Source organism: Plenodomus lingam (genome assembly GCF_022343315.1).
Source record: "Plenodomus lingam strain CAN1 chromosome Unknown contig_5, whole genome shotgun sequence".
NCBI classification, from domain to species: Eukaryota; Fungi; Ascomycota; class Dothideomycetes; order Pleosporales; family Leptosphaeriaceae; genus Plenodomus; species Plenodomus lingam.
Window position 1 is genome coordinate 1,421,729 of NW_027093957.1, and position 12,269 is coordinate 1,433,997.

General features: G+C 54.8%; 7 protein-coding genes across 7 annotated transcripts; 3 read left to right on the top strand and 4 right to left on the bottom strand.

Moving 5' to 3' along the window:
- Nucleotides 1-1,125: 1,125 nt before the first annotated feature.
- IAQ61_009107 (uncharacterized protein) lies at nt 1,126-1,921 on the top strand (the record flags this gene model as incomplete). Its single annotated transcript, XM_003836731.2, has 4 exons — nt 1,126-1,464; nt 1,527-1,572; nt 1,666-1,790; nt 1,841-1,921. Coding segments are annotated over 4 exons (591 nt in total), but the record flags the coding sequence as incomplete, so codon positions are not given.
- A 1,202-nt stretch (nt 1,922-3,123) lies between these two features.
- Nucleotides 3,124-4,760, top strand: IAQ61_009108 (uncharacterized protein; the record flags this gene model as incomplete). Its single annotated transcript, XM_066098260.1, has 2 exons — nt 3,124-3,218; nt 3,296-4,760. The coding sequence occupies 2 exons, from the start codon at nt 3,124-3,126 to the stop codon at nt 4,758-4,760; spliced, it is 1,560 nt and encodes a 519-aa protein (XP_065951899.1).
- Nucleotides 4,761-5,330: 570 nt separating this feature from the next.
- On the bottom strand, nt 5,331-6,446 carry IAQ61_009109 (uncharacterized protein; the record flags this gene model as incomplete). Its single annotated transcript, XM_003836734.2, has 1 exon — nt 5,331-6,446. The coding sequence occupies one exon, from the start codon at nt 6,444-6,446 to the stop codon at nt 5,331-5,333; it is 1,116 nt and encodes a 371-aa protein (XP_003836782.2).
- Nucleotides 6,447-6,981: 535 nt separating this feature from the next.
- IAQ61_009110 (uncharacterized protein) lies at nt 6,982-8,256 on the bottom strand (the record flags this gene model as incomplete). Its single annotated transcript, XM_003836735.2, has 1 exon — nt 6,982-8,256. One exon carries the CDS (start codon nt 8,254-8,256, stop codon nt 6,982-6,984), a length of 1,275 nt encoding a protein of 424 aa, XP_003836783.1.
- Nucleotides 8,257-9,137: 881 nt separating this feature from the next.
- Nucleotides 9,138-9,599, bottom strand: EGD1 (Nascent polypeptide-associated complex subunit beta; the record flags this gene model as incomplete). The annotated part of the gene is made up of 2 exons (XM_066098261.1): nt 9,138-9,403; nt 9,554-9,599. 2 exons carry the CDS (start codon nt 9,597-9,599, stop codon nt 9,138-9,140), a joined length of 312 nt encoding a protein of 103 aa, XP_065951900.1.
- Nucleotides 9,600-10,815: 1,216 nt separating this feature from the next.
- IAQ61_009112 (uncharacterized protein) lies at nt 10,816-11,555 on the bottom strand (the record flags this gene model as incomplete). Its single annotated transcript, XM_066098262.1, has 2 exons — nt 10,816-11,029; nt 11,116-11,555. The coding sequence occupies 2 exons, from the start codon at nt 11,553-11,555 to the stop codon at nt 10,816-10,818; spliced, it is 654 nt and encodes a 217-aa protein (XP_065951901.1).
- Nucleotides 11,556-11,633: 78 nt separating this feature from the next.
- Nucleotides 11,634-12,165, top strand: IAQ61_009113 (uncharacterized protein; the record flags this gene model as incomplete). Its single annotated transcript, XM_066098263.1, has 2 exons — nt 11,634-11,752; nt 11,838-12,165. 2 exons carry the CDS (start codon nt 11,634-11,636, stop codon nt 12,163-12,165), a joined length of 447 nt encoding a protein of 148 aa, XP_065951902.1.
- Nucleotides 12,166-12,269: the final 104 nt, after the last annotated feature.

A 12,269-nucleotide genomic window follows, 5' to 3' on the forward strand; every position in this document is an offset into this window, starting at 1 on the left:
ACAGTAGCTTGTCCAATCCACCACGCCGCACGCGTCATTTATGCTCTTTCGTGACTCTTGCCTCGACAGACATGGACCCAAGCCAATTCTCTCCAGTCTTGCGTCCTGGCCAAAAGGCCAAGAGCGCCCAAGAGAGCTGTCCACTGGACATGGCATGGCAAGCCAATATCCGATCAAGCCAAGGTTACCCCAAACCAGGCCCCATACAACACAGGGCCCCTTGGACCATTCTCCCCGCCAGCCCCCCTCTCTCGGCCTCTCTGACCAGCTCTCCCACTTTGCATCGACTCCAAGTCCTCAGGAGTGAGGCTTTCTAGCCATGATCTGCAACCCCTTCGTCCCGCGGCTGATCGCCTGTTCGCAACCTCCACGTGCGGCTAGCGAATCCGCCCGCCAAAAGCTCGATCCGGTTCGAGTGATCGGCGTCCTAGCTTTTTCGCTCCTTGACTCAAAAGGACGACGATTCGAGCTGAAAAGGTCAAGGTGAAACATGTGACGAGGGAGAATGGCATGATTCTGACATTTGCTTTTTCCTTTTGACAAACTGACGGATGGATTGATAAGACAAGTCAGATCTGACAAAGGAACATGGCCCGACTCAGGTCTCACATGGGCAAGCTCCCTGTTGTTGCAACACCAACGCACCTGTCTTTATAAGAGGATAAATCCCCATTACCAAGCCGATACTAACTAGATAGCTAGGACGCGGATTGGAAAGCGATCAGCATGTGTAGTCATCCAAGACATGGCTCCACCAAAGAACAAGCAACAAAGAGGGAGAGAGAGAGAGAGAGAGAGATGTGCCCATCGATGTCCTGTCCAAGCATCACGATCCCGACATGGGTGGAAACAAAGTCTCTTTTCACATTGACATTCACGTGGTGCTGCAGAGGGGGACTTGTACATACCCATCTTCACACTTCACATGGTATCCAACCCAATCTAAGCCAATCTAAGAGAGTATACAGCTTTGAAGCCCCAAAGGACGACTAGACGGTGTAGGTATCCAGGTGGGTACAGTAGAGCACAGTACAGTACAGACAGACTTGTGTGACAGAGCTCTACCCCGCACACGAACCCAAATAGTTAGACACGTGACACCATTGGCCTGTTTCTGCATCCAAGGCAAGCAAGACAATGCCTCGCCCCCACCTTCCCTTCACTCCACTCCACTCCAACCCGTCAACTCTCCTCGGTTGCGTCATCGATCCCGTGCAATTCCCCCTACTGGCACTGCCTACTGAACGCCTCCATCTCACCATGTCGGCCTCTTCCTCCCCTTCCGACCGCATTCAAGCCTACTACGAGAACTACCCATCTTGCACTCTGTTCATCGGTGGTGATACCCAAGACCAGTCTGCCACTACACTGGAAAAAGACGTCGAGGCCTTGCACGTTCGAGGTAGCCTTGTTGAAGCTACGGAAGAGCAGAAGATCCAGGCGTTTAGAAGAGACTTCTGCAACGTAGGCGGCAAGCAAGTCGTTCAACGAAGCAACGAGCAAAAGGAGATTCAAAAGACCTAAAGCAACCCATCATGCCTGTTCACCCTGCCGAGGAAACGGCTGGCGGTAGTAAGTTCGCCTTGCTCTCGTACACATGTCGGGTCTCTGAGCAACCCATGCACACGACTTCCTGTTGTAGTACACCAAACTCACACACCCCAGGCATCACCGACCAAGTCGCCAAGGACTCCAAGGACTCCAACGCCTCATCCGCTCAGCTGCACGACGTCGATACCGGTGCGAGCAGTGGCGGAAACGTCCATGCCGCGGCGCACAAGAGGAACCCAGTACGTACATGAACAGTGGACGCGAGCATGACAGGCTGACAGACAGGCAGGGACCCGTCATGGCAGACAACCTTCCTACGCCCGAGAGCAAGGAGGATCTCAAGAAGAGGGCTGCCGAGCTGAACAAATAAAAAGATGCGAGCACACACAGGGCTGGCTTGGTAGACAAACGGTAGCTAGTGTCGAGGACATGCATGGCTCGTGTTGCAGACACGGGTGGGGACATGAATGAACATGAAATTCCATAATCGTCCGTCCCTTTCACTTTGTCCGCAGTTTCCATGGACCGAATCATGGGTCCATCTACTGGATCCACACGATCAAACTCATGACGCTCAATCTACGCGATAGGACGAGCAAGTAGGCAGCGCAAGCCCAGCGCCTGAAACGCGTGAAGGCTATTACATGCATTGTCTCAGGGCCGTTGAACTGGGGCTTGGCGCTTTGCCGAACTCGCTCGCTTGGCTGTCGCCCCTTCTGAGCTGGGAAGTTGTTACTTCTCCCATGCAGACTCGTTTCGGCTGGGATGGTAGGTACAGTGCCAGAGGTCATCATAGCCTGTTGCAGGCTTTGGGAAGTGGGCGGAAGGGGAGCGGTTCATGTCATTGTGCGGGCGCGGGAGAGGAGAGGTGAGGGCAAGTGTTATTCGTCCGGGTCGCAGAGGTGAGTGGATGGACTTGCTGTACAGGAGTTTTGGGCGTGCGCGCGCCGGATGTAGTGGCGAGGGTGCATGCGATGCGCCCGTGGGCTCTGTGTTGACGGAGAGGGAGCGCGGGGCTTCTTGGTTCTTGGGTCATGGATGAGTGGCTGGTCAAGGGTGCATGTGTGCATGCGCATGTGCAAGTGTGTGCATTCATTTTCCTTGTTTGCAGCATGGAGAACATGCCATGTACACATTGACGACTGGGTAAGTTCCCAGGTTGACGACTAGAGTACTATGAACGGTTTAGATTCATTCAGATTAGGTTGCGCACCACATCCCCCCCCCCTGGCTGGGCAATTGGGGCAAACCACCGTGTCCATCTCTTGGACACTTCTTACTTAGGGGAACCCGTTTATTACGACGCTTCATTGATAACGCCGGATTATTCGCCGGCCGAATTTCCATACCTCACTCGCCCAAAGCCTGGGGGAAGTGGGAGAGACAGAGAGAGACAGAGAGAGAGACCTACACATTGACTCTCTCTTCTCTCTCTCTTTGGATATAGACGATATACCGCCCTACCGCCGGTACACAACGGACGCTGTACCATACATTGCAGCGTATTGCAGTGCAGTGTAGTGCAGTGCGCCGTTGTTGCTGCATCCAGCCAACCCACCACTCCTCACCGCAATGCCGTCGTCACTCTTCGCGCGACAAAACCCGCTCGACGATGCGAGGAATACAATCTCCTCATGGGACAACTGCATGGCAAAGAGCTACTGCAAGTCAGTCTTACCGCCCCCTCCTTCCCCTCTCCCTTCCCCAATCCTGCGCAACCACCATGACTTACGCGACACACCAGATGGCCCGTCATCGTCGCCATCATCGTCGCCTCCCTCATCCTCATCTCCGTCGTCACCTGCATAGCCCGCTGTATCTGCTGCGGCGCCGAATGCGCATGCTGCTGTTTCCGCTGCTGCTCGTGCTGCTGCGGCAGCGGCGGCCGCTCAAGTCATAAGCGCATCAAGAGCGAAGCAGCACCACCATACCATTCCGCCTCCTACCCAGCCCACTACGGTCAAGGAGGAGGCGGAGGCGGAAGCGCGCCTATCCCTCCCAACAACCCCTACGCCCAAGCCCACGCCGTTGCGCCACGGCCCTCCATCGACACCCGGCCCGTCAACCAGCAGTACCGCTCCAACGCGATGCCGACGTACGGGCCCCCGGGCGGCCATGCACCCGAGCGGCCGCAGTTTGCGACGTTTGATAGTACGCGGGCGGTGGTGAATGAGGATTCTCTGCCGGCGATGCCGACGTGGAAGGGTGGGCGGGATGTGCATGTCCAGGTGGAAGAGGCGGTGCCGGAGAAGAAGGGCGATGTCGAGTTGAACCGGTTGGATCGGAATGGCAGTATGGCGAGTGCCCGTCGTTCTGCCGCCGGTGGTGCTGCAGGTACAGGTGCGGCGAGGAAGAGCCCCGGGCCAGCAAGGTCACCTGTGAGTCCCATGGCGGATAGCTATGGCTTTCCTCCACCTGGCTATCAAAACTCACAGGATGGATACACGAGTGCGAATGCGAGTGCGAATGCGAATGCGGTGCCCCCGCGCCGCAGCCCCGCGCCACAGCATGCAATGTATGCGCCGCAGCATCAGTATTCAACAGCTGGAGACACATACGGCCATGTCTCACCAGGCAGCGGGAGAAACAATGGCTACGGCCAACAACACCAACAAGCCAACCAGCAGGCATATGGCCGCCACCATGCAGCCAGTCAACAACAAGGTTACGATGATGCGTACGACCGGCAAGATGACTACAATCAACAGGGTCAATACGATCAATACTCTTCCCGGAATCCACAAAATCATTATAATCATTCACACGCTCACAACACCGATCATACACGCAATCATTTCACCCCGCCACCCCAACATCCCTACAATACTAACAACACTACCTCCTCCTCCCTCCCCCGCTACCCCTCCCCCACCCCTCCGCCAACCCACTCCCTCCCCCCTCCACCACAACACTCCACACCCTCTCCACACTCGACACCCTATCCCCTCTACGAACTTCCCTCTTCGCAAGAAACGCACGAATTGCCCTCGTCGCAACAATCACGCCATCTGCCTGTCTCGCAACAAACACACGATTTCCCTTTGCAGACCTCACAGCCGACTATTTACGAACTCCCTTCTCCTGCACACACGCCTGCGCCTACGTCTACGCCTGCACCGGCGTATCCGGGACAGCGCCGGTACGGTGAGCCAGATGGGGCGGAGACGAAGGCCGGAGGGTATCTGGCGTTTCGGCCGGGGGGTGGGTGAGGGGGGGAAGTCGGAGGCGAGAGAGAAATGTGTACGATATCTGTGTGAGTTGGCGATATGGGAGAGGGGTGGGCAAGGAGGGATTAGGTGTGGATGGATTGATGTAGGACTGCGGTGTCGGAAGGCTTGGTTGGATAATGGGTACTATATATTTGCGTCTGTGAGAGGCATGCGACGGAGAGTAGAATGTTGAGACGGAGTAGCTGGCTTGGTTTGGGTTGGGGCCAAGGGCAGGACAGAGCGACGGGAAGCAGAGCAAAGCATTCAAAACTTGCAAATCAAACCATTGCATCCCATCCCATTCCATCCTAGCCAACTAAACCGTGCAAATTTGCAAAGAGGAATGAATATATATATATATAAAAAACACACACAGACAGACAGAAGACAGGGCAATGTGTTTACACGGAAGATATCACAGGTCCAATCTTCCAGCATACTGTTGCAACAAGTGACGTTCCTACAACCTTGTCTTTGATTCTTGCTTTTTTGCCATTTGCTTTGTGAACCAGGACACGGAATGGAATGGAGCAGAACACATGTTCCCCCTCTATCCCCTCAGCAGCCCATTCACCGCACCCCGTCCCTCCCCAAACCCGCAAAAACCTCTCTCCACCGCGCCCCCGCCCTATCCACCAACCCAGCCAATTCCCGCCTGCCCACCACCGCACCCCCACTCTTCTCCACCCGGCGCAACACCACCCCTGCCTCCCCGCCTCCCCTGCCATCAACGACCAGACAAACCGTCTCCGTGCACACGCTCTCCTCAAATGCATCCGGATCACTAAGAATCCAATGACCGGCAGCACGTGAGTCCTCGTCACGCTGCCCGGCATCATCATCATCATCCCCGTCCTCGGCGCTCGCTTCAAACACCGCAAACGATGCGGCCACGGGACAGCCGCGTAGCGCGAGTCTGCGGGCCTCTGTGGGGTCGTCGGAGCAGAGGATGCGCTCGAGTTGGTCGTCGTAGAAGGCGTGGGGGAGTGTGGTGTTTTGCAGGGCGGCGAGGAGGGAGAGCCAAGCGGCGTCGAAAGCGTTGCCGTCGATGCTGATGAAGAAGATGTCGAGGTAGAGGACCCAGTAGCCTTTTAGTTGTGGGCGTTCGGGGGCGTGGGGTGGGTCCGCGGTGGTGGGTGGGGTGTGGAGGATGCGGAGGGTGCGTGGGTGGAGGAGGCGGGTTGAGTGGAGGAGGGAGCGGATGCGGGTGATTAGTGTTTGGGCGTGGGTTGAGGGTGCATTGCCGGGGATGTGGGTGGGTGTGCTGCCGGTGCTGAGTTCGATGTTGGGTACGAGGAGGCGGAGTTTGGATATTTCGTCGTCGTTGTCGTCGTCATCGTCTTCATCTTCCAGGTTCTCGTCCTCTGATGCGTGTAGGTTCGGCGTCGGTACTTCGCCCGAGATATCTTCTTCCCTCAGGATTTCACCGCGTACACCGCAGACGACGCTTGTGTTGCCCAAGCGCACCACTGCGCTGCCGTTGCAATGTGTCAGACTGCCCGTATGAAGACCTGGTGTGCGGAACTCGTGTGCGGTGCGGCCATTGGCTCGGAGACCTTTTTTGCTCGATTTTGAGGCGGCAGAGAGGTGTGCTTGGAGGAAAGGGTGGGGTGAAACGGCTGCGAAAATGGGACGAGGGAAGGTCAGAGCGGGAGGTGCTGATGGGGCGGGCGCTGTTGTCGCCATGGTGGGTTTCTATATATAGAATCCCCTGTATTTTATTCGGCGATTCGTCCTGGCGTGGCCTCTTTGGCGCGACAATGGCTGGTGTGGGTGTGGTGTGGTTTGCGGTGTCGTGTTGTCTTGCCAATTGTTGATGTTTCGAAATTTTGGCGGGGAGCTATGACGCGCTAGCTTTTAAGCTTAATTTAAGTGGGGCTCGGAGATCTTGAGCGATCTCATTACATTCCGGCCATTTTACATCCTTTGTGATATGTTGGGTCTGGCATATTAACAAAATCTTTAGGGAATTTTGTTTCCGTGCAATTGTCAGCCCCACTCATGGACCTGGATCCTTCCGTCGTGTTTTCCAGCCTATCAAGAAGCTAATCTCGCGGTTCTTAGTCGCCTAGCCATAGACGATACACAAAACTGTAAATACCCTACGAAGAGAAGAACATGTATTAATTTATTGCTATCAAAGTAGATTTGCCAACCACCCCAGGGCATTCCCAAAAAACACAACACATCATCACTACCCCATCACAGCTCTGACCACACTCTACCCCGAGCTAAACCCAACCTTCGCCGTCGCATCCCGAACCGGCGTCCACTTGCCCTCCTTCTTAAACCCATCTCCCCTCAGCGTCGACTCAGCCAACATGCCAATCAGATAGTCCCGACCCTTCATCATCCACACCATCTGGCTCGGCAGCTTGATGCCTCCAAACGCGCCAACACCCTTTTGCGTCCCAATCGGCACGACCTGCGACTCCTTGAGATTGGCAGTGTAGTGGCGATCACCCGTTGGCGCATTGCCCGTGAGATGGGCAATCAGATCGGTGCGTAGATTGCACATGGCGACAGGAATCGCATCGGACATGTCCATGACTCCGCCGCGGGTATACGATGCCACATCACCGAGCGCGTAGATGCGTGGGCCGGCGGTGGCATGTTCAACGCGGAGCGTCTTCTCGTTGCAGACAAGGCGGTTGCGGTTGTTGAGCCAGTCTTTGGGCAGAAAGCTAGTGTTTGGACGGGTACCGGTGGCGTCAATGTAGATGTCTGCGTCGATGGTCTCGCCGTTGGAGAGTTCGACGAGCGTGGTGGCACCAGTCCTGCTGGCGGATTCGACGCGGGTTTTGTAGCTGACTTCGCAGCCGAGACGGTTGAGATGGGTTTCTGCATCTTTACTGATCGATTCGCGGAGAATGGGCAGCAGTTTCTTGTCACTGCTGATGAGCGTGATCTTGGCCTTGGGATCCTTGGGGAAGGAGGGCGCGAACCAGCCTGGCTTGCCATTCAGTATTTCTGAAATCTCGCCGGCCATCTCGACGCCCACTGGACCACCACCCCCAATGACGACGTGCTTGGCGCCCTTGAGGCTGTGCTGGAAGTCGTCATAAACAGACTCAAGAGCCCTGGCACCCGTCTCTTGGGTGAAGAGCGGGCTAGGTGATGTGAAACCTGTAGCGACAACAAGGGCTGCGTAAGGGATAGTCTGCCGTTCTCCTGATCGAGTTGTAACCGATACGTTTTGCCCAGCTGGGTCAACATGTGTTGCCAAACCCTGCAAGAGCTTGAATTGGGAAGAGGCGTAGGAGAAGGCTGGCGCGATGGGATAGAATATTTTGCTTGGGGGCATCATCTCCTTGGACACTGCAGCTCTGGGTGCTGCAATCCTCCAGTACATGTCCGTGGAGGGGGTGACGATGATCACATTATAGGAGACGTCTTGTTTCTTGGGTAATTGTGGGACGACGTGTCGGAGCGCATAGTGTGCAGCACCAATACCTGCAAATGATCCGCCGAGAATTACAATGGATTCGATACTCATGGTCGTGATGTAGAGGGGGAAAGTATCCACGAAGATAGAGAATGTAGGTTGTGGAATGGAAGATGGAAAAACGTTCTCGAAAGCGATACGCTTGTGTAACTTGATCTAAGTCGCGTCTCTAGTCAATGCGCGTCTTGCGTAGGACAATAGAGGTGGGGAACCGAGAGTGGATGCTGGATGTGATTTGAATGGCAGCTGATGTCAATTTGATTCAGAGGATGAGGCATCTCTGTTTCAAGTCTATATACTCGTCGTTAATCGTTAAAATCAAGTTAGCGACAGGCAAAGTACGCCTGCTTACATTCTACGTACCGGTGTTGGAGGCTTGATTCACAGGTCCTGGTGGCGCAATCGAGACCTCAAACTAGCTACAACAAGTTACCCCTCGATATTGCCGGCACGCATCGCACCCGACCCGAAGCTGTTGGACCCCAATCTCTGCTTGATTACAATCACTTGCTTACATACAGAGAGTCATTGTGGCGTTCCTCAAGTCAAGCTCTGACAATGTTGGAAGATCCCAAGCTATGTTGCTGATTCCAACACCTGCATAGCGATTCCGTAGAGGACATGTTCTTCTTCGATTAGAGTGTACTGGACCCTAGTCAAGCACCTGTTCTTCAACTGCACATGATTTTTCAAGTGTGGAAGACGGAAGTGCGCAAGTGTGCAAGGATATTTTTCATTCCATATGTTTTGGAAACGCAACGCCAGTCCGGTATCCCCATGCAAGACTCGCCGTGACTGCCAACTGGAAAAAAGCCGTTGATTGCATAGCAGCGTAAGTCGATCATGCGAGATTACATTCGGTGGGCCGTTTACACATTTCCCTGCTGTGGTTCTACCAGGATATCCTCCAAGCTACTGAACAAACAACCACTTTACTCGACCTCGGTCTTTGACTCGAAGTTGTCGCCAGCAACAAGGTCTGGGATGTCCTCGTCGTCATCCTCTTCATCATCATCCTTCTTGTCGCCCTCTTCGCCCTTCTCCTTCTGCATGCTCTGGTAGCTCTCGGCGAGTTTGCGCAGCGATGCGAGCGAGTCTGGGCCGAGCTGGTTGAGGATACCAGGGACCAGCTCTGTCAGCTCCTTGTCCTCGCCGTTCCCATAGATGGCGAAGGTGTTTGATGGTACTGAGGCGTGGACTGCATAGATGTTAGTCATTTGGGTTCGGCTCCAAAACGCTGGGGGTAGCCATGAAGGACATAGCTAGGAAGATACAATGGCCTGGCGCCACAAGTATCCCTATGCTAACCCTCTGTGCCCCAAATCGTCTGGATCCAGCAGGAACTTACCCTTGGGTGCCGAGAAGTGGATGACGTTGCCGTCGCTCTTGAACATGTTGACCTCCTCAATGGCCTGGATGGGCTGAACATTGAGCTTCTTCAGCGCCGTCTGGAGCTTCTTGTCGTCGGTGCCAGAGTTCTTGTGGACCTTCTTGACCTTCCTGCGGGGAGTACCCTTTCCGCTATATCACCCAGTCAGCCTTTGTTCGCGTTTTCCAATATTCCAGTCCGTGTTGCACGTCTTTCCGCTGCCGATTTGCCATTTTCTGGATTTCGCTACTGTGGGGACGAGACACGGTGCGGGGCTGCGAAAACTCGACCGAGGGGAAATTCCTTACCCTACACGCGTGCCTGTTAGCCATTTGTGTCTCTATAAAACCCATACGAGGCCGCTCAATGCCATCGCCGGTGGGATGATTAGGGGTGGGTGACCTACCAATGCGCACCGACGCTTGCATACGCGCCAACTTTGCTTGATCCATATTTGCGGTTGTGGGGGGACGACCGTGAGGGAGAACTGTGTGCGTGGGCGGCAAGTCAGCGATGGGCTTCCACGACAAGTACAGTCCAAGAGAGACGGAAGGGAAGCCTCGGAGCAATCACGGGACCGGTACGTACAGCTAATTTCGGGGTCGAGGGCGGGAAGTCGAGAATGGTGTTGGTGGTGAAGTTGACGCAGTGGTCGGAGAGTGCTGCGGAAACCGCCGATTGTGTGCTCGCTTGTGGAAAGCTCCAAAATATCCCCCGCACCCGCAGCGTCAGAGAGGGCTGAGAGGGCTGAGAGGGCTGAGAGGGCTGAGAGAGGGGCAACACCAAGCCCATTCACCTCTTCCACCACAAACGACACTCGGCACACGGCAACGACACATGTCACACCATGGAAACTGTCACGCTATCTCGCCTGCACACATTCTCAGCTTTGTGCAAAGTCCCAGGCTCACAAGCCTGTGTGTCATTCCATCCATCGAATATCTGCTCTTCGCTCACCTCCCACACTGCCTGTCACAGTTACAACCATCTCACACGAGGCAGCAGGCAGGATAATACAGCCGATTTCTATTCCACTGGTGAACATGAACCGTAATATTATTCCCTGCATGTCTGCATATGCCAACTCTCAGGAACCCAGCACGGATGCATCACTGACATGACATCGCACTTGCTGAGCGTGCCAATTCCAATTGAAGAAACAGAGTGGACAGGACAACCACGTTCCCATCTGAGCTTTCGCTAGATGTGGTATTCCTTCATGGCGCATCTGCACCACAAATCTACAACAGAGCCATACCCGCCAGTCCAACAGCGCCAAGAACCCACGAGACAGCCTTTGCTTGCGATGCAGCAGCCGGGCTGGCTGTGGGAGATGCAGCAGCAGCGCTCCCAGACCCTGAAGCTGAGCCACCAGTCTCTCCAGAAGAGGTCTCGTTGGGGTTACCCGAAATGTTTTCTTGGGTAACCGATGTAGATGCGTTCTTGCAGTTGTTGCTGTAGTCGGACGAGGAGAGGGGCGTGTTCACAAGTGTGACGTCGGCGCACTATATTTCCCTGTTAGCAATTGCTCAGGGGCGGACACGACAGCTATTGCTGTCACGCATTGATGACTTGCCTGGAAAAGACCACCGCTTTCGTGGTTGTTTGTGACCACCTGGATGGAGGCCTTTGTTCCCTCGGTTACATTGAGGCCAGCAGGTACGGAAACGGAGCCAAAGCAAAAGTCGCCAAGTCCAGTGATCATGGTGTTGGGCTGCATCTTGATACTGAATGCGCTTCCTGGGTCGTCGCCAATGGCCATGTAAACGGCTACATTGGTCTGTGGGTGACCAAGGTTGATCTGGATAGGGCCCCCGCTGATAGGAAAGTTTGTGCGCTCTGATTGAACAGTGTCGAAGCCGCCGCAGGGAAAGGTGCCTTCCTTGTCATCGTCGAATCCACGCGACGTGGGATATTTGAGCTTGAAATGTGCGAAGGTGGCAGGGAGGAAGGAGAGGGCGAGAAGCGTGGTGGAGAGCATCTTGAGTGATTGACTTGATTCGGAGATGGGGATGGATGCTGTAGAAGAGACCAACTACTACAAGATGTGACAGCAAGAATGTTTAAAGGAACGAAGATCCAAAGCTCAAGAGCAAACCAAGATCCAAAGCCACGAGGTGGTGCCTCCTTAGCTTATAGGCACACCAGAGTACCACAATGTGTCTCCCCGCAACGCCCGTACCATCGTACATTCCGTCCCAGCCAACCTCGCCTAACTCGCATCAAGCCATAGCGAACCCGCAACACCATCACGAGCCCTCAGGGCTAAACGCAACACAGTAGGCGTACAGGGTCCTACATCGGTGGCTGCATCTGCTAGAGTGAGGTTCATCAAAGAGCCAGCTTATCAGGCTATGGGGAGTTGGTTGCCCAGACCACCCGAAAGGTTCGATGTGCAGGCAAGTGAGCAGGTTTTCTCGCCAATGGAGACCATCGGGTTAGTACAAAGCTTGGTCGCTAGGCGGGACAGGGGGGGTGGGGGGTTGGGGTTGTTAGTAAGGTATCATGGGTACTCGAGCGGTGGTGGCTCCGTTGAAGGATGGGCGAATGAGCGTGTTGGTGGTAGGATTGACAGGGGAATCATATCATGATGGACGACATGGTTGGGGATTCGGTCCGCTGAACAAGCTTGGTACCGGTAGCTGTAGACAAGAGATGATGGGTTGCAGGCCCACAGCACCGCTGACCCTGCAGT